This window comes from Styela clava, chromosome 2 (assembly GCF_964204865.1).
Source record: "Styela clava chromosome 2, kaStyClav1.hap1.2, whole genome shotgun sequence".
NCBI classification, from domain to species: Eukaryota; Metazoa; Chordata; class Ascidiacea; order Stolidobranchia; family Styelidae; genus Styela; species Styela clava.
Window position 1 is genome coordinate 11,748,446 of NC_135251.1, and position 22,466 is coordinate 11,770,911.

General features: G+C 35.4%; 1 protein-coding gene and 1 long non-coding RNA gene across 3 annotated transcripts; both read left to right on the plus strand.

Moving 5' to 3' along the window:
• The first annotated feature begins 5,316 nt into the window (after window positions 1-5,316).
• Window positions 5,317-20,289, plus strand: LOC120336716 (DNA repair and recombination protein RAD54-like). Its single transcript, XM_039404470.2, has 13 exons — window positions 5,317-5,870; window positions 11,906-12,061; window positions 12,553-12,701; window positions 13,062-13,202; window positions 13,655-13,822; window positions 14,460-14,597; window positions 15,438-15,615; window positions 16,116-16,223; window positions 16,983-17,119; window positions 17,593-17,712; window positions 17,998-18,126; window positions 18,821-19,024; window positions 19,386-20,289. Exons 1-13 carry the CDS (start codon window positions 5,373-5,375, stop codon window positions 19,573-19,575), a joined length of 2,316 nt encoding a protein of 771 aa, XP_039260404.2. The 5' UTR covers window positions 5,317-5,372; the 3' UTR covers window positions 19,576-20,289.
• Window positions 7,507-11,724, plus strand: LOC144419977 (uncharacterized). 2 transcript variants are annotated; one of them, XR_013474407.1, is made up of 5 exons: window positions 7,507-7,602; window positions 7,635-8,065; window positions 8,677-8,804; window positions 9,273-9,433; window positions 10,382-11,724. It is a non-coding gene; the product is annotated as an uncharacterized LOC144419977 (long non-coding RNA). The 2 variants fall into 2 exon arrangements; XR_013474406.1 differs by having other exon boundaries at window positions 7,510-8,065.
• Window positions 20,290-22,466: the final 2,177 nt, after the last annotated feature.

Here is a 22,466-nt window from a genome sequence, read left to right on the forward strand (position 1 = left end):
AAATTAAGAAAATTAGTAATTATCTAGTCAGGGTTAGGAATGCAGATTGCGTCGAAAATACAAATTCTTCATAAACCTAACCCCAACTAGATAGTTACTAATTTGTAATTCTAATACGTGGCAGGGAGTTTTTCTCCCAAATATAACATTTTTGCATTAGTGGAGGGCTCTGTAAATAAGATCCCATTTTTCTTTGTTGTGATTGTCATTAAGGATCAGATCTGATGGTTGGTGCATACATTCGCAATGTTTGTGGTTGTGGTTATTATGCTTATTAATCTCAAATTTATCACTGATTTACGTGGGTACTTGAAAATGCTTGATGACGCATCGCGATTGTCTTTGTCAAATGTGTGGTTTTTTGTGACGCACTATAACTCACAGTGCAGACCATAGCACATTGCTTTAATGGTGCAATATAATGTCTAATGACATCGTTTCATGAACTGGATGTCAAAATTATGCTGAAAAAAAATTGACACACATGTTGAACCTTCAGGTAATGATATAAAACCGCATCTTTGTTTCCAATATACTATTTCTAAGAGACTTATATATCACACAACATCATATGTTGTGTAATGAATAACAATTATAGCTCATGCGGGTCTCAGAATACAGTTTTGGTTGCATTAGAAAAAGTTTTCTTGTTTTAAGCCGTTTAAATACCTTACCTTAACTATTCCTTATTAATTACATTTATACTATATATCAATCTTCCTTGTCGTGCTATGAAAATTGTGAAATTCCATAATTTTCCGCTTATGCTAATTCTGACGGAATAAGGTATTTTCAGCGATGGACTATACAGAAATGCAATTTCTTTTTCTTTCAAATAAACCTTGTCCCTCTTGAAACGTCAGCAAGACTTGAATTTTGATTTTACCCATTTTCGTTGCATATGGGGAGTCAGTCCCCTTGTATCAAATTCTCGAGTCGTATCTTGGTGGAATTAAGATTAAATTTTATTTTACATTTTTCTCTTCCTAATTTCTAATTGAACATATTATTTGTGCTTGTTGTAATCGTGTTAAATTCTTGCAAGAAATCAATACATTTCCCTTTATGTGCTGTTGTTTTCTTATGCAAAAAGTGTTATTTAGAAATAAGCTTCATTTGAAATCGGTGATCCATCCTCATGTCTTGCAGACTAGCGTAGATCGAACGGTGTATGTGCATGATGAAGTTTATTCTCAATATGATAATCTAGTATGAAAAGTTAATCAAAATTCATAAAATTTGATATATTTACTATTGAAGTTTGAAGTGGAACAGAACCTTTCACAACTCATTCAGTAAAGACAAGAAACGGCGCGTAAGGAAGCCAACTTGAATAATCTTTGACATTTGGTCACCGGGTGCGGGCGTATTTTTAGTCGGCTATGGATCTGTGTTAACCATTTAGAAAAATAAGCACGTGTTCTAGGCACCAGGTGGAAGGGGGCACCACAGAAATTAGTACTCATGTAGTATGTGAACCAAGATGGCTGACATCGGAACGTAGTATGTGTACACGTACGTAGTATGTGTTTCCATAGTCGAACTTTTAATGGCCCCTCAGTGTTTTATGAAATGATTCGAGTTGATCTGACGACCTAATATTGGCCAGCTTAAAATAAATTTCTGCTTATTTCTTATTTACAAGTATCATCTTATGATGACGTTGACGCTTTTCAAAAGTATTGAAACTACGGACAAATGCTATTCAAATATTACTGTGTCCATTACTGTTAAAAAGCGTCAGTCGTTATACGTTTAAATAGTATTTCGCACTAACTTCTCTTCTTTTCTTTTTCATTCGTATTTCGTGTAAAACTGACTTTTTATCTGGTTGGGAAAAATGATCTTTACTTGATGGCATTATATGGACACATAAATTATACTTAACATCAATTGATGGAAAATCAACTGTGAATCTGTAAACTAATTTTGATGTGTGCTTGAAAATGGCGTAGCGTGTGTGCACTATTTTGAGATATTTTGTTTAGATCAGTGGTTCTCAACCTTTTTCAGTTCGTGGACCGGTAAAATTTCAAAATAAATTTTGCGGACCGGCGGACCAAAAATTGTCATGAACACAAAACATAATCAAAAAAATGCAATTACGACATAAATAGTAGGTACAAAAGAAGACAATTCAATTTAACGAGAAATTTGCTGCTGTCTCTTTGATATTATACGTGTTAAACGCGGTTCTAATGAGGTTTCTACATTGCGAAGTAGAGCGTTGACTTCCACACGATTTTTTTTTTAATTTTATTTGTGTGTATTATTTATGGGAAATTGAAATAAACTTACTTACCTACAATTCGATTTGTTGCGACTCCAAACACGTGATTAATCTGAATTAATGCATTAGTTACTAAATGAAGCTAGACTGAAGTCAGTGGTGATCAACGACTAACATACCAGTGGTGATAGCATATAATTCTCACTGGGACGAGCGAAAAGGTCAGTAAATAGGGTCAACGGCGGTCAGTGAGTGTGTCACTTCGGTTAGCGACTCCGGTTTTGTATTGCACAACGCTCAGCGCGAAACATGAATATGTTCGAATTATTTGGGTTTCTGGGATAGTTGGAAGCGGTAGACTCAGAGAGTATGTTAAGTCTCTTTGGTGTGTGTCCAACGACTGAACGAGGCGCATGTCCTGATTATTCGATAATATAATACCGATAATTTTTTTTTTTTAACAATCATTTTATTGTTATGCTGATTATGGAGTCGAAATAAACTTATAACTTACTTATAATATCTAATTTGTGTTTTTTCAGTATCAGAAAAAATAACGTCAGCGTATTCAGACTTAATACTGTAATATGACTGTATGATGTGTGGCAAGTACCGTTATTTTTATTTTTTCTAATATTATTATTTTTGTTATCTATACAATTTATGGAATTGCTGTACGTTTTAAGGCTGATCTAAAGTTCTGTTTGCTCTCCTGATTTGTATGTATGCTTATTTGCCTAAAAAATTTAACCATAGCCTATCTGCATACCGTAACTTACTGCAGTACTGACCCAAACATAATGATATTCGGGTCTCGTGTAGTTTCGTACCTAACGTAGACTACTTCTAGTAGGCGTAGCATAACAATTTTTTGACATGCCAATCCTAACCCTCACCTGACTACGCCATCCAAAAATTACGTGACTACGACGTCACAATCACATCATAGAGCTTGCCAAATACTCCTACGATCGCCCGAAATGGCATCGGCGCCGACGATATAGAACTGACTATATAGCGACGAGAAAACGTGAGAAATGGCTGCTCAATTTCGGGTTCTCGTCTGCGCGTCTTGGATGACAGTTCGCATAGTTCAGTAGTTAGATGGGCTCTATTACGTCACTGTGATGTCGTAGTGACGTAACTTTTGGATGGTGTGGTCAGGTGGGGGTTAGGATTGACACATGAAAAAATTGTTATGCTACGCCTCCTAGAAGTACGTTAGGTACGAAACTACATGAGACCCTCGTATTCCAGTACTCAGTTTTTATTTAACTTGTTTTATCAATCATTTTATTGGCGCATGTTCATTTGCATATGTTATTCCTAACCCCCACCCAGTCTGGATTTCATGGCCTTTTTGAACGAGAAATCGGGCGTGCAATCAGAAATTCCCGCGTGCAAATAAGAATTCCTGGCGTGCAATTATAGCTCACGACGTGCAAAACAACTGCACTCGCGTGCAACTGACTTTGACATCGTCATCAGATACCTCTCAATACATCCGCGTAAAATTACCGGTATCGGATAAAAAACACGTTGAATCAGAGAAAAAATGGACGTTTGACCTTTGACCCCAAACATTATTTCTACAGTTTGTCGCTAATTTTGAGAGTGTTTGTGCGACTTTGGATACCGGTACTGTTCAGTACATCCGCGTAAAATTATTGGATAAAAAATACGTTGAACAAGAGCAAAATGGACATACTTTGTCATTAATTTTGGTAGTGTTTTTACGTAGAATTAATGGATAAAAAATACATCAAATTAGAGCAAAATGGACGTTTGACCTTTGACCCCAAACATTATTTTCATACTTTGTCACTAATTTTGGGAGTGTTTGAGCAACTTTAGATACCGGTACTGTTCAGTACATTCGTGTAAAATTATTGTATGAAAAATACGCTGAATCAGAGCCGTACTTGGCCATTGGTGCGGAGGCGATCTTTTCGTCCATAACTATTCTCACGGGATTCCTATTTCCTATCATTCAACACGATATGGACCTTTCCCCGAGCATCGACTTCCTTGTTTACTTCGTGACATTGGCCAATCAGCAAGATGCAAAAAAGGACGTAACAATGAGAGGAATTTTTCGCGGGTCAAAGGTTGGGGAAAGGTCCATGGTCTTTTTGCTTCGCAATATTTCGATCAGACCAAATCTTGCAAGCTGGTATTTGTCGACAATTGTGGAGGTATAATATTTTGGCATCTTTATATTACTGGATTATTGATTTTAAAACCATTTAAACTGATTTACATTGGTGAGCAATTGCAAATTTTCGGCGTGCAAAATTGATTTCGCTCGCGTGCATTTTTGCGGAGCGCTAGCGCCCTCGGGCGTGCACCTGCCATGGAATCCAGTCTGGACCCCCACCAGACTACCTCATCCAAAAATTATGTCACTACAACATTACAATCACGCCATAGACAGATAGCCTAGAGCTTGCCAAAGAATAGCTACGATGGCATGAAATGGCATTTCCGCCCACGAAACTAACCGGCTTAACTCAGAGATCTTTCACACATCGGGATCGTTACGACGAGAGAGCGAGAGAAATAGCTTGCTTGATTTTGGGTGATCGTCTGCACGTTTTAGATGACAAGCCGTATAATTTTATGGACCTTGTTTCGTCACTGTGACGTTGTAGTGACGTAATATTTTGATGACGTGGTTCTGTAGTCAGGTGGGGGTTAGAAATGACATATGCCAAAATGGTCAACATACAGGGTAGGATATCTACCCAAACTTACCGGAACGAACCTGTAGATATCTTCTAAAAGTCATTTATTATACCTCCAGGCCATTTTCCAGTTAAAACAGCAAACTTGTGGCAATAATATGTTTTTTCGATTACCGAAATCGACCCTAAATAACTGAAACGGAGCAGAATTTCCGCGTATACCTACCATCGCGACAAATGTCTGAATGCCGGTTTTCAAAACCAGCCATACTGGATATCATTTTGTCACGATTCAAATCAAATTGTCTTGTCATCTCTCTGCGGTCATTTTTTATCCTTCAGGTTTTTAATCATTTTTCAGACATGATCAATACTGCAATATCAGTTTTATGCGAGTTCTGGAGATTTTTTTTTCTTTTTTACAACATAGGTCTAAGTGTATAAATCTAGTTAAAAGAATGAGACGGAGTTTTGCACCAAGTCGATTAGTAAAGCAAGAAGTTGAATATTCAGATGAAAATAATAAGTCAACATTGACTAAACGGAAAAGTGAAAATGTACCAAACCAACAACCTTGTTTTAAATGTACACGAAGCCCAATGGCATCTTCAACACTTAAACTATATCGATCGCCTTTTCGTGACCCTTTAGGAACCTTGTCAGTTAATTCGAATTGCAATGATGTCAGCACGTTTCCAGATGCAAATTCACATGAATCTTTTATCAGAGGAATTCTTTCTAAACCCTTCAAAATTCCGATACCCAACTACAAAGGACCAACATTGGGAGGTAAACTTGGACTAAAAAGGCAGTTGCTTCGAAAACCATTACATGACCCATTCGATGAGAACGCTTTAGTATTATTCGAACCACCTGAACTTTCGCCACACGAAGCCTTGAAAGCTGACAAGACCAAGCTTAAAGTGCATGTGGTTGTTGATCCTGTACTTTCAAAAGTAAGTATAGAAAAATATTGTATTTGTGTGGCACACATCTTAGATGTACAAAATGACATTGGATAGGATCTCTTTGATTGTAAATTAAAGTTGACAAGATCCCTCAATCATAATGTTAATCACTCGCAGGCCTATGACAGTTTGGAGTCAAACTTTGACTTGCTTTTATTGATATTGGTGCCAGGGTCCTATCTCCAATATTCCTTTTTCTCATGTCTCTAATTGGTGTCATTATTCTTGCATCAGGCTAAAATTTGGAGAGGGAGTGGTCACTTTTTTGTGGCTTTGGGGCCAGGCCACTGAAATGGGGCCAGGCCACGGAGAAATTGGGGCCAGGCCACGGAGAAATTGGGGCCGGGCCACGGAGAAATCGGGGCCAGGCCAGGCCAGGCCATGGTGCTATGCAGTAATACGGAGCCACACTCAAATTCTGGTATGAAAAGGTGATTAGTCCTATTTTTTGTTTGTTTAACAGGTTAATGATGATCTTGAAGGTACAGGCAAACCTAATTAGTGAAAAGAATACGCTTGAATCACATTTAACCGAGAATTTATTGCCTGGAAATACAGGATAGAAAATGGAGCCACAGACTAGAGCAGTTCAGTAATATGGAGCCACACTCAAATTCGTTTTGAGAAGTGGATTAGTCTTATTTTTTGTGTGTTTAACAGGTTAGTGATGATCTTGAAGGTCCAGGCAAACCTAATTAGTGAAAAGAATACGCTTGAATCACCTTTAACCGAGAATTTATTGCCTGGAAATACAGGATAGAAAATGGAGCCACAGACTAGAGCAGTTCAGTAATATGGAGCCACACTCAAATTCGTTTTGAGAAGTGGATTAGTCTTATTTTTTGTGTGTTTAACAGGTTAGTAATGATCTTGAAGGTACAGGCAAACCTTATTAGTGAAAAGAATACGCTTGAATCACATTTAACCGAGAATTTATTGCCTGGAAATACAGGATAGAAAATGGAGCCACAGACTAGAGCAGTTCAGTAATATGGAGCCACACTCAAATTCGTTTTGAGAAGTGGATTAGTCTTATTTTTTGTGTGTTTAACAGGTTAGTGATGATCTTGAAGGTCCAGGCAAACCTAATTAGTGAAAAGAATACGCTTGAATCACCTTTAACCGAGAATTTATTGCCTGGAAATACAGGATAGAAAATGGAGCCACAGACTAGAGCAGTTCAGTAATATGGAGCCACACTCAAATTCGTTTTGAGAAGTGGATTAGTCTTATTTTTTGTGTGTTTAACAGGTTAGTAATGATCTTGAAGGTACAGGCAAACCTTATTAGTGAAAAGAATGCGCTTGAATCACATTTAACCGAGAATTTATTGCCTGGAAATACAGGATAGAAAATGGAGCCACAGACTTGAGCAGTTCAGTAATATGGAGCCACACTCAAATTCTGTTATGAGGTGTGGATTAGTCTTATTTTTTGTGTGTTTAACAGGTTAGTAATGATCTTGAAGGTACAGGCAAACCTTATTAGTGAAAAGAATGCGCTTGAATCACATTTAACCGAGAATTTATTGCCTGGAAATACAGGATAGAAAATGGAGCCACAGACTTGAGCAGTTCAGTAATATGGAGCCACACTCAAATTCTGTTATGAGGTGTGGATTAGTCTTATTTTTTGTGTGTTTAACAGGTTAGTGATGATCTTGAAGGTACAGGCAAACCTTATTAGTGAAAAGAATTCGCTTGAATCACATTTAACCGAGGTTCATATATAGGTTATAATATATATATATAGGTTCATAGTTTGTATATTTGAAAATCTCGTAATTCTCTACTTTTTAAGTTTGTTTTTAATAAATAAAAATATAAGATATCCCCCGAAAATAAGCCCTAGTGTTATTTTTCGGAAGAAAATTGAAATGAGACCCAGTCTTATTTTTGGGGAAATATGGTATATCTGTATATGGAGCCATACTTGATTTCTGTTATGGAGATGATTTTGTATTTTTTTTTTCATGGTTTTCAACAGGTTAGTAAAGATCTTCAAGTTACAGGTAACCATAATAGTATGAAATCATGTTTGACTGTCTGAAAAGTAAATACTTTGAAATTTGTTGCCGGGAAGTGCAGTTTAAAAAGTGGATTCATACAGCGAGGTGATTCGGGGACGCAATGTCTGAATGTTGTCGGAAGTGGAATAGTCATAGTTTTTATTTCATATAACAGGTTTGTAATGATGGTTAAGTTACTTTACAACAATAGTACCATAAGATTTGTTTCACTTTTTGGGGAATTATTGTTTTTTGTTCAGTATATATGCTGATATGAGTAATGATCGCAGTGAAACAGATACTATACGATAACTGAGGAATGTATACAAGAATTAGGCTGTAAGAAGCTGGTATCATATCAATTTGATCATAGATTATGAATATGAAAGCTAATTTGTAGTTTACATTTACCAGGTTGGGAAAAATATTTCAAGCTTATCTTACTCAAACTATTTATAAGTAAACTATACATTTTAGCCTAATATTACAATGTATATTATTTATTAGATAACATTAGCTGGCGCACTGGATTTTTCATTTAAGACTGGTTTTAGGGGAAGCTTTGATTCACACTTTTATATTCGTTCGTCATTCAAATGGTTTGAGTAGAGATTTAAGTATATATTTGTTTTTGAGATTGTTCTGCAATGTTTTACGGTTGTGACAAAGCTAGAAATACTTATTAATATTCCTTATATTTTTATATCCACCTGAAGCATGCATAACATATTTGTATTATATTCTTGTGATGATTACTACTACATACATAATTGGATCTGATTTCAGGGATTGTTTAAATTGATAATGAAACCAGGAATCAAGCGAAAAAGTTTTTCGGAGAAGACATAAAAATATATTCCGAACGAGATTCCACTACAAAGATTAAATACTAAAATAGATGGAATAGTATGATGGTAAGATTTGGTATTATTTGCCTTGATCACATCATTGTAACAATAACTGTACAGATGAGACCTGAATACAATCTCCATGGTTAAATTTTTTTGTTCCAGTCAAGATTGTGTCTAATAGTCAAGTCTGAATTTTGTACATTTGTTTTCCTAAAATAACATTTGCAAGTTCTTTCACAATTTTTCTTGACTATTTGCTATTTTTATACTGTATTTGGAAAAATTTCATTTTCAAGAGATGTTCTCGCAAGATGTTTTTTGCAAATGGTGTTCCCTATTAAGCACTCTTTTTTTTATAAAAGTGTAAGATGTGAATTTTTCGCCACTATCGGTTTCATTTTTAAATATTGCCTCAATCACTAAGCATTGTAAAGAAATACATGTAATGCCTAATATGTATTAATTGTATCACATGATAAAAAATTGTTCAGTATGGCCTCAACAAATAACATAATTTTTGTGACATCTCAGGTGCTCACGTCGTAACGACATGCAAACAGTTGTCGTAGTTTCCATGTTATTGATTTTGCTTCTCCAAAACATCGCGTACATAAAACAATAAAATGACGTGGAATTGGCAAGTGTGGTATTATGATTGCTCGAAGATTTATTCAGATTCTACGTACCTCAATGTGAGTTTGACGAATTGTTTGTACTGAGCTTTATAGCAGGACATATGCAACAATAAGTAAAAACAGAATAGAATATAAAAATTGGCCCATTCCATTTGTTTCCTAACCTAATGAGTTTTTGATAATAAGTGATCTGCGATGTATACAAATCAGGGATGGACCAAGCAGTCTTTAGTCCAGGGGTTCTCAACCTGAGGTTCGCGAAAAGATTTCAGGGGGTACTTGGATGGCAGTCGAGTTTTTGTGTGTTGCTGTTTTTAATATCCTTTATTACTACCAGAGGAAAATGCGTGCCAATTGAAACATAGATTTTCCCTGATCTTGCGTTGTTGTGATTGTGACGTAAACAATGTGAAATTCACAGAAAATACAGCGTGCTGCGAGCACTGGAGAGAGTGATATCCTTATTGAAACTTGAAAGGGATTTTATTAGTTAGGGCAATATTAGTAACAGGGAAATTAAATTTAGTTTTATCTGGTCAATAAATTGTTGTTTCAACAAATTGTTAATCGATATATCACAAATTTGTTCGGTGTCACATTACTGGGGGTTCGCGTTGATTGTTTCGTGCCTCGGGGGGGGGTATTTTGCAGAAAAAAGGTTGAGAACCCCTGGTCTAGTCGAATAAACACCATGTTTTATTGAATCTTCGTTAGATTTGAATTGACTAGTTGACAATGATAAAAATGATGTAATAATTCTATATGAAACCTACATACTTCCTTCTGTTAGATAAATTTCATCCCATATTGTTGCTAACAACCGTGCCATAAAACCCCACTCCCTAATATCACTACCATTTAATTTTACGTTTTACCTGTATTCTCAAAATGGTGTGCAGGATTAAAAAGTATTTATTGGTGAAATAGGTATTTTGATTCCCAGTACTGTAAAATAATAAACCACTCAAGTCATCAAGAATTTTAACATAATTTTTTTGTTTATAGCTTGGAGAGAAGAAGAAATTAAATCATGATGACAACAATACAGACTCTATATAATTTTGGTTTTATATTGTGTAGGAGATACTCAACCTTACCAGTGTAGTTGCTAAAAACAAATCTGAAAAAATACCAAATTGAATTTTGCGAATTTTCCCTTGAATCTCTAAACCAGTTCCAGTCAAAAGAGTCTTACAATTTCCTTGCTTATGATTATCTAATATGCGTTTGTACTACTGTTACTTTTCCGATATATCTATGATGACTTATATTGAAAAAACAGTCTTATGATTGAACATTTATCCCTGATATTCATTACGCTAAATATAATTGAAGTAATTATCGGTAATAGGAAAGTCTTGAGATGCTAACAAAAAGGACTCCCTCGGAGATGAATCTTATTTTAAAAAAGATTATGTTGGAATCCTGCCAATCTGGTGTTTGCAATTTTTTTTTGCATATTTTCCAATAAATGAAACAGTTAATCAACTGGTATGCATGGATCTTGTTTTCTGTTAGGGATAATGTATAACGGAGAAGAGTAGTCTTTTTTGTATGTTGAGTATTGGGATACTAGTGGTTGTGATAGCTACCGATATGTTGTGCCTGCAATTTGTATTACAAATCTAAAACATCTTAGCGTGTAAACCCCTGTCAATTGCCTATGCAATACAGGTAGAACTACACAATTTGTCAGTACGGACTTCATTTAATAATAGCATTTGAGTCACTGGTGGAATTATTCACTGATCTATTAACCATGTATTGTATGAAAATAATTAAATAACAACACATATTTGCTAAAAAAATAACAATCACAAAAAGGTATGCAATATCGATAATGTATCGCTCGCAATATAACCCCCTCACATAAGTAATACATTGGGTGAGCGAACACGTACTACTTCTTTTTTCAATACCTTTCCATCTAAAATATGTAGGCTTCAAACTTTACTTGAGGTTTTGTTTGCTTTCCCGATTCTATAATCAGTTACTCTATCATTTGTTTTTATCTATTATTTTATCGTCTATTGCTGATTATGGAGTCGAAATAAACTTATACCTCTACATTTGTAATGAGTAAGTGTTCGAATACAGCATTTTCCCTGGTTGTAACATACGATACGGTTCAATTGTACAAGTACCGTACATGTCTTAACATTACCAGTTTCCACATTACTTATAAACAAAAATATAACTAAACAAATACGGATGTCTTAACATTACCATTGCGCTGGCCTGGCCCCAAATATTCTGAGGCCTGGCCCCATTTTCTCCGTGGCCTGGCCCCAATTTGTCCGTGGCCTGGCCCCATTTTCTCTGTGGCCTGGCCCCATTTTCTCCGTGGCCTGGCCCCTATTGTGTGGCCTGGCTCCAAAGCCACAAAAAAGTTATCACCCCTGTTGAAAATTTGGATATGAATACCAAATGTTTATTTTAAGTTGGAGTCAGAATTTCAGACTTATTGATGATAAACTAGGTCAACATTTTTGTATCCTAGATCAAACAAGTTTTTATTCTAATTTATAGGTGCTGAGACCTCATCAACGTGAAGGAGTTAAATTTCTTTATGACTGTGTGACAGGGAATCGACTGGAAAATCTTCATGGTTGCATCATGGCTGATGAAATGGGACTTGGAAAAACATTGCAATGTGTTACATTGATCTGGACATTACTTAAGCAGGTGTGGCTTTTATTGATAAACGGCTCGGCATGGCACCACTGATTACCCTGTGTGAGTTCGCAGGTTCGAATCCAGGTTTGGGGATAGTCATGTGTGAAAGGATAGCTGGACTCCTCGCCGTCATAAGGTGGTTCATTTAACCGCTGGGCGGTTACAGCTTCCTCCACCTGCTTTCGAAAACAAGTAACTTGCTACATATACCTACCATGGTAACCTGGAGAGAGGTCGTGGTTCGCCATATGATTGAAGATGTGGAATATCCGGTAGCATTGCTCACTAGATGAAAAAGCATTATAATATCTTCCTATTTCAGTAGGATTTGTTGAATGATAAGGCCCATATATATTTGGAATGCATCATGCAGTGATATTTTTAAAAAGATATTCATTTTTTTCACCATTTGTTAAAATATCCCAACTCATGTGGTCATGCCATTAAGTGAAAAAATATACAATCAAGAATCTTACAATTTGAAGTATCTTTTAATTTAGAGTCCAGATGTGACGCCTCATATTGAAAAAGCAATTGTTGTATCGCCTGCAAGTCTTGTGAAAAATTGGTCAAACGAACTGAAGAAATGGCTTGGGGATAAAGTTTCTGGCATTGTTATCGAATCTGGAAGCAAGAGTGAAATAAGCAGGTACTGGAAGGTTTTTATCTTCAAAGTATCTGAAGATAGAACTTTTTCTAGTCTGGTAGTTTCGGTAACTAGTACCATAAGCTAGAGACAGAAAGGTGGTTTATCTATCATTTCCAAATTATGGTTTTGATTGCAATTACCATTTACCAGTGATATAGTTACTGTGAGCTTTTTACTTTAGAAATATATTGAAATATCTCTATAAAGCCTGTCACCATGTAAGATAGCTGAGCCTAGATTTTACTCATTGTAACTTCTAATAAATATATAAAAAACAGTCAAAATTAAAGCCTATGATGATAGATGATATTTTTAGTTAATAATTTCGAATGACACCCTTTTTTGTTCTATATTTTTCAGAAATTTAGAAAATTTCATGTCACAAAGTGGTCGTAGAGCATTTGCTCCCGTTCTATTTATTTCCTATGAAACCTTCAGATTGCATGTCAATGTTCTTTGTAGAGGGCAGATTGGTTTGCTAATCTGTGATGAAGGACACAGGTAAGAAGTTTTTTTATATTTATTCCCAAATGCTTGACCAGCCTATTCACATCGGCACTCAGTGCGCCATACTAAGCGATAGGACTACTTGTGCTATCGCACCTCCTGCATGGGTTTGCAGGTTTGGATCCTATGAGAATCCTATGCCCGGGTGAGAAGCCGTGGCTCGCCTAATGATGAAGCAGTCGCCAAGTCCCATTAATATAAATCTGTGGGCAACTGTTTATTTATTACAGTATCATGTATATACAAAGACAACTCATTCGCACTTCAAGAAAATAGGCAATCAAATAGAGAATCTACCACCCTGTCGTTGCTAATTTTGACCTTAATTATGTTAAATTTCATCTATCAACTTCAACGAAAAAATCTGTGATTTTACAATCCTACTAAATAGGTATAGATATCAGAAATCCCTCCGATCATATTGTTCATTCTCTCCCCTGTTTCAGACTAAAGAATTCGGATAACTTAACGTACACTGCATTGACCAGTATCAAGTGTAAAAGAAGAGTTATTCTATCTGGAACTCCTATTCAAAATGATTTGCTCGAATACTTCAGTCTTGTACATTTTGTTAACGAAGGTTTATTGGGAACTGCTTCAGAGTTTAAGAAAAAGTAGGTTTTCTCTAATTTTTACTTTTTGTTAACTGCTAACATCTTGTCCAGTAATTTATTCAGGCTGTCAAATTTGCATGTACCCGTAAGAATTTTATTTTTTGAATAGTTAGGAGTTTACATCATTTCTTTATAGAATAGATATGGTCATGAGTTATGACCTAATAATAATTTACTAATGTGAATACATCATGGATATTTATTTTCAAATATGAGAAAATGGAATATATTCATATATATGAAACTTGTATAATGTAGGAAATAAGTTAAATTCATTTTATTGAAATCATACTCATGAAGCGAAATCAGTGTTTTGTTCTTTGGGTAGTGCATTACCGGTTTCAAGTTAAATTTGTATATTTAAAAGTTTAATTTTAAATTTTGTAATCCTTAAATTATATCACAAGTTTGAGTCCCGCTTCTGCGAAACTGCATTTGTGCTGATGTTTCATGGAAATGGTCATACGAAAAAACTTCCAATGCCTATTAATTTTAAAAAATGAAGCTCCGAAGCTGGAACCACAGTTCGAATATGTTGTGGCTGATGATTGTTATTTTTAACCAGCTTCCCACCCTATTTGTTTGCTTATCGTTGAATTCATTTTTGTTTATTTACTAATAAAATTGTTTGTTTTAGATTTGAGTTACCAATACTTCGAGGCCGGGATGCAGATGCAAGTAATAAACATAAAGAACACGGCGAAGAAAAATTGTTGGAACTTGTTGATCTTGTTAATAAATGCATCATCAGAAGAACTTCAGATATTCTGTTCAAGTAAATACTTATATTTTTTAACTTATCACTTGTTTTTTTACCCTGTTTAAAAATCGAGGTACCCCGTGCCATCCACTTCTTCCAGGGTATATTAAATAGGGTATACAATGCTGAACTGTAAAAGAATCTATTCCTTCCCAAAAATAGTAGCCCCCTTTGCACAATGCCTTGTTTGAAGCGAACGGCCCATAAATTGAGAAGCTGTTACTTTTGAAAAATATTGCTAAAACGGTCATAGCTATCAGTAGAGGTTCAGCGAGATAAACTTCCAATCCTTTCTTAACGCCTTTGCACTAGTGGTCAGTCAGTCAGTAGTTTATTTTTCACCAAAAGGAAAATGCGCTTACAGTGAACATAAACTTATAAAAAGTTGAAAATGACATTTCCTGGTGAATGGTGACGCGAAAAACCAAAGTTGGTTATCGAGCAGCGACACCTGTGATAAGAGTCAAACTTTGATACACGTTAAAATAGAAATAAGACGAACAATATCTAAATTAATATATCAACTATTAAAGTCCAAAAACCGAATTTGTTACAAAAAGAGACTCCAGGCACCATCAAGTACGGGAAGGGTAACCGTGGGCAACGAATATAGTGCTAGAATGCTGTAGTAGAACTAAACATATCATACTTTTGTGTTAGTGCGCAGCAGGACTATTGAATTGCATAAAACGTTTATAGTTCGAAAACCTGATGATAACTTTACTCATGCTGTATTTGCTGATCTAGTTATTTATTCAGGTGTTGTACCATGATTTCTGGAGGTAAAATTTCTACCATGCATATCTTAAATCAATGACTCGTTTCACTTAAGTTTTGTTACACCTCTTTCTCTAGATATCTTCCAGTCAAAACAGAAATAGTTCTCTGTTGTCCATTATCACCTCTTCAACTCAAACTTTATAATGCTTTGGTCAAATCTTCATCTAAACAAATTGATAACACTAGTAGTAAAAAAGGAAATTCTAATGGCCTGACAGCAAAAGGACTAACTGCTATTAATCAATTAAAGAAGGTATGGTATCAGTGATTTCCTTGCAATAATATTTTGTATATTTTTGATTTGATATCGTGCTTCAATAATAGTTGAAAACAAAAATTAATTGGGATATCGAAAATCTGTTGGATATGTGAATGCTTTTGAAATGTTCTTCATTAGTAGTTTATGCTATTTGCTAATATGAAAGGTCCAATATGGATTATATACGTTTATTTATTTTGTGTGCATGTTTTGTACGATGTTGGAAGATTAAATTTTCTGATTTATTGATACAAGCCATTTTTGGTTGCAACTGTCTCAGACGCATATTACCTTTTCTGCTCTTTGATTTTTATATACTTTCATATTACCTTTCTTGTTTGAAATCCCAGATAGTTCGTGTAACTTTTATATTGGCCATCAACAGAAAATTCAATATAGGTGGTATAAAGATCTCAATAAAATACTTTGTATGTGAATGTGTCATAACGATTTTAATGTCAAGTCTAATTCTTGGATCTTTATTTGATTTCTAGCTCTGCAATCATCCATCCCTCATTTATGACAAATGTTTGGAACGAGAGGAAGGATACGATGACATGTTGAAATATTTTCCACCGTCATTTAATATTAGTACAGTACAGGTAGGCTGTTTCAATTCAAAATAACTGGATATATTTTTTGAAAATGTTTGAAATATGTCATCTTACAATTAGTGAGCATTGCTCGTATATAGGAATGTCACAGTGCCGGATCAATTTTATAAAAAACGCTTAATTCAAATGTTCCCAAACATATTTGATACCTGATAATTTCAGAATTGGATCGGATATTTTTTCAAATCAAAATCTCAAATACAAGTAGATATGTAATTGTATGTGACTTTTTATTGTAATGGGTTCTGCAGACACATAAATTACTGAAGTGAAAACATAGAATTTATTACTTAGACAGTTTGCTAAGTATTCTCACACACAATATGAAACGTGTTTCATCAACAACTCATTAGGAAGAAAGGCGTGATATGTCAGAATTGCATTTTAAAAATATTGCTTCACAAAAAAATATTGGCGAATTCACCTTGACCATTTGCAGACAGAAAAGCAGGATGTCAGAGATTCAAAATTTTTGTCTGAACTGATTTGAATAATTTAATATTCAATTTGAAATGCCCTACTTCAATGATAACTCAACCTAGAATTGGGATTGCTTCCTTCTATACTTTTCAGGTTCAGGAGGTTTCATATTATAATGTGAAATTAAATCAATAAACACATTTCACTTGAGTTCTTTATGTGAAATATGAAAAGAGATAAATATTCAATATTAGAAAGCGTTTATGATAAGTTTTCAGCTGTTATCCTGTTGCCTGCTATTATTTATAAGGAAAATTATTTTTCCAGCCAGAATTATCAGGAAAACTTCTTCTTGTTGATTATCTTCTGGCGTTGACAAAATCCAGAACCAGCGACAAGTTTGTTCTTGTGTCAAATTATACTCAAACGTTGGATTTATGTGAAAAACTTTTCAGACAAAGAAGGTGGGTATCAGTATATAACGAGGATGTTAAGCAAGAATTGGGCATTTTCTTTGTCTGAATTGTTCATCAGTGGAGGTGATTTTGAACAACATAATTGTTTGGTAATACTATAATATCATATGTTGCCTACCAGATGAGCAGGCCCAGAAGCGCTCCAAAAGTGTGTGTACCAATATGGAGGTAACTAATTTTGTTCGCCTACTTTACATCAAGTTGTGTAAAGGGACTGAAACCTATGGACAAGGGAGATATTCACTTGGCTAACACAGACAGTCCCCGAACTCGTAATAGTAATCGAAAAACAAAGTGAAATTATGGCCTAACCCTAACCTGGTACACATCCTACTGGAGTACCCAGAAATAGGCCATCCAGAATTAGTTATTAACTAATCAAATTAGGCATTTATGAAAATGATTTTAGTATGATGCTTGTGTATGTGGTTATATTATAATTTATGTTGTTTGCAATTCAGATATCTCTATGTGAGGTTAGATGGAAGTATGTCAATTAAGAAGAGATCTAAAGTTGTTGATAAATTCAATGATCCGTCGAGTCCAGAATACATTTTCATGCTCAGCAGTAAAGCTGGGGGGTATGTTTAAACCGTACATTAAATTAATAATTTTTTAGACAAAGCTTATGAAAAATTTCGCTTTTGCTCGTAATATGACCCTATTCAAGCCGTTGCTGATATCGAACGATTTTAAATTACTTTCTAAGTTAATCAAACTTTTGAGCACAATCATACACAAATGGAAGTTGCAGGTGTTGAAATAAATCTTCTTCATTTTTGTAGAAGTTAAGAATGTATTGGGGTCACCCTGTACCGTTTAATATCTGCCCATTCCTCTGACATTAGCTGATTTTATCTTCTCAGATGTGGCCTGAACTTGATCGGTGCCAATCGACTGATCATGTTTGATCCTGATTGGAATCCAGCCAATGATGACCAAGCAATGGCTCGAGTATGGAGAGATGGACAGAAGAAACCGTGTTATATCTATAGGTTGGCATATAAATTCAACTTTTTTTGTGGCATGGCTGTGAAGTCGAAGTTTACCATATTTCCATTAAAGGCCAAGCCGGAGTGACATGTTTTCATTGCAGTGTCACCCGGAGCTAAAGTTGTCGCAAATTTTTAATGTTGATAATCGAAAGAAGGCTCGCATACGAAGGTCAAAAATTTTTCAACCAGCATTCAATGCGGTTGATGAATTTCTCCACATTCACAGTCGCTAAACTCAAATTTTTGGTAGCTCTGACTCCAATCTATTATGCTAAGCTTTACCCCAGCGAAACGCCAGACTAAACAATCCTAAATCTCCAATGCCCCACCCCTGAGTGGTAGGCAACATACCTCGTGTCACTTTCGCAAATATACACTCTATACTTCTAAAACTGTATTGGTTAATTGTGCTGAACATATCTCTTACTGGCGCATTTAATGATTACATAAAACACGAATTCATTGTTTCAGTACTTCATTTGGCAATATTGACTTACAGACGTTTCGGCCCATGCCTTGGACATCAGATTATTCCCTATGAGACACATCGCTATTTACAGCCATTTCAATACTTCATAGTAGAGCAACTTGTTCTATTGCATCGGTGATTAACATATTTTCGCACTTGATCCTGCGCGGGCCGAAATGTCTGTATATTTGGTAGCAATAAATACCGAAATTCTATTGCTTTCAGACTTTTAGCCACAAGAACAATTGAAGAAAAAATATTTCAACGTCAAACACACAAGAAAGCCCTTTCATCATGTGTTGTTGATCAAGAAACAGAAGTAGAAAGACATTTTTCTACTGGAGAGTTAAGGAATTTATTTCAACCTTTAGCAGAGGATGGAAAGTCACTCACTGGAAGTGACACTCACGATAGGTTGAGTTGTAAACGGTGAGTCAATTTTTCATCTTAGTTAAAAATTCAGAAATATTGTTCTCGCGAATTTTTCAAGCTGCTAATCATGTCACAAAAGGTTAAAGTTCACAAGGTTACAGACACAAATACATAAAATAGTGTTCTCTTGAATTAAAAGAAAAGGGTGATATTTTGGATAAATATAGAGCGGCAACCATAGGACGGAATTTGAATCTATTCTTTGGCTTTTTAACAACAAGAACAGTACCGGTATTTGAAAATTGCTACTTTATGTGTCCAATAAAAAGAATGACCATCTTGTATTGACCCTGTGTTTATCATACACAACTTTTTTTTACTAATTTTCGTTCTAAACAAGAATATTTGTTACATTAAGATGTGTTAATGGGATACAATCTCGACCACCTCCATCAGAGTCGAACTGTAACTCCGATCTTACTTTGTGGAATCATAGCATCAACAGTAAAGATATTGAAGATCAGATTTTGAAACAAGCTTGGAAACAGTCTGGGGTTACTTTTGCTTTCCACCAGAAGTCTCACGAGGAACAGAGAGGAACGATATGATGATTTGATTCACTTGTACTGATTGAAAATCTTTCACTGTCAAGGAAAATTATTTTTACGTTCCCCAAGCATGAGCCATAGAAGCTCCACACCTTCATGTGTGTCGATACTAAACGTTTTCTTGAGCAAGCAATTCTTGTTTTTGCTGATTGCAGCTAACTGACTCCCCTACATTTCTAGCAATGTACGTTTTTCTGCAGACTAGTCATGGTATAATGCTGCATTGGGATTTCTTGCTTGTTGCCATACTCTTTCTGACCTTCTGAATATAGCGCTAAAGTTTTCTACTGTATATCACTGTGATAGTCTATTCCAGGGGTGCACAGCTGAAATGAGGATCTTTGCCAAAGTTTTTATAATAACAATAATCTTGTCCTGTGCCACGTTCGAATAATTGTTGGTATTGTAACGAACTTCCATAAAACACATAACAACAAACTTCGATCTAACAAAAATTAATTTATTCAAACAATTTCATCCCCCGGGGACGTTTTTGAAGGCGATTCAAGGTTATTCCGATATAAACTGGAGTTCTTAAGATTTATTATAATTAAATGCAAGAATTGATGTTTTTCCAAACCATCAGCGTGCTACGTTCGACTTTATGGCGTGCCCCGTGTTGTGCACCCCTGGTTTAGTTCATGTTACCTCTACCCTGCCGTTTTATACACTTGTACTCGTTAATATTATAATAAAAAAAATTCTGCTTCCCTATGACGACATATGATGGAAAAGTTTTTCAAAAGGTTTATTTTGCGAAAACGTCGGATTTTGAACTGTATTTCGACGAGCACGGTACACGACAAGCAGACGCTGATTTGTATGTACGGTATGTATGATAGTTGGATAAAAGAAGAAATCAACCTTGTTTTTAAGATGCTTGATTGTCCAAATTTTTATATTGACTTAATACGATGCTCACTCGTGACTTTTGCCCTGAACTACATAGAAGCAGTCGCTGGAATCTGACGATATCTTAAAGAAGACTTACTTTGCTGTCGAAGGTATATAATCTCACATTTTCATCCATCACTGCTGGTTCATTTGGAAAAAAGGGTATTGATAGTAAGCCAGAAAGTGGTTTTTCAGTAAATCAAAAAAATTGACCGAAATGGTGTTAAAAAACGGAAAGGACGCAAGAATTCATTTCTCGCTGCAAATGCCGCAAAAATTGCATTTCAAAAAATATATATAATAAAAATTTTGCCCCTTATGGTTACACCTATGTTCCTGTGGGGTCCATTTTGTTCTTTTATTTCAATTTATTTGTTGTTTTGGATCAGACTGAGAGTGACTCACATTAGTCCATCGCTAAAAAATTTGACAGACGTTGATCCATTTACTGTCGCAATACTGATTGTGTCGGTGATATTTTAAAGCAGGATATTTTGCTTTGGCAGTTTTACTTACCCCTTTCCGACGACAACAAATACATCTTTATTTTCCCGCCGCCGACGACAAATTTCAATTCTGGGCAGATTTTGAGAGATATGTTAACTAAGATGGCTATTCGCAGTTAATTTATGTTATTGTAGCCTGTATCTCACAAGTAGACTGGCGGTTGATACTACTTGGGAGAATACATGTCCTTTTATATAATAGGTGTCCGTACTACCCCCTGTTGATATCTTATGTAGCTGATACACCAACCGAACGTTTTTTTGCTTATGAGCCTGCTTTCTTGCTTAAGTTCTTTGATGTATTTTTGGTGATATATGTCCACTGTCCAGAACTTTTCGACACAACGATAAAACAATCGTAGAATGATATCGTTACGAGTATATGGCTGGGCATTTCGAATCAAATAGTAAATTATTTAAATCGGTTCAGAGCATAATTTCGAATCGCCGCCATCTTGTTTTTTCTTTCTGCCAGTGGTCGAGGTGAATTACCCGAATTATCCTTATTGAAGACATATTTTTTCAACACAATTCTGACATATATATAAATATTTTCTGTAGTGATTTATTGACAAAAACATGTTTTTATTTTTATTATTTTGTGTGAACGCTCAGCAATCTGTCGGAGTGATGTACTCTAGGTTTTCAGTTATTCATATGTTGACAGGACCAATTAAAATAAAAAAGTCGCATATATACAATTACCGCTTCTTGACTCCCAAGTATTCGAGATTCGATTCGAAAAAAATATTCGATTAGATTCGAAAATGCCCAGCTCTAGCTACAAGGCATGTTTCATACAGCTTTGCGTTGACCTTCGGATATGCCTGAAGCTCCCATCCCACCCTCAGGTCAATGGCGTGACAAATATAAATATATAGCAATTAAATTCCCATGAACTCGGTAGTACATAATAATGTATTCCTCGAGAGTCGAGAATACGTCAAAATATCTTTTTACATTTATTGCAGATCGGTGGGGTATTTAACAACTTACCTAGAATTACCTAGTACCCTAGGTTGCTGGAAAATAAACAGATTTCCCGATGAATACATGATTACATTTGAGTACAAAGTTCGGACCTCCTGAAATATGCGCGTCAAGATGGCGCACAACCTGAACTTAGGTTGTGTACCAGGTTAGGGTTCAGGGTATGCGACATCTTGGTGCGCATACTTCAGGAGTACCAAAAGTTCTTTAATAATAATTGCTTGAAGTCATCAAATAAAAATTATGAGAATCGTAAAGCGATAATAATTTTCAAAACGAGGTACCTGGTATGAGAACCGATTTTGTGATAAAGCAGAATTAGGTATATTTTTGTTTGAAGCACGCCTCGCGATGTTGTCGTAAAAACTATATTGTCGCGTACGACCTGTTTGTTTGTGTGTAATCTCGTTGATCATTTACTTGAATCGCTTGATTGTTTGATATTTTATTTATGAAGGAATACTTTCCACTCGAACCGAATATCATTTCCCAACCAAGCAT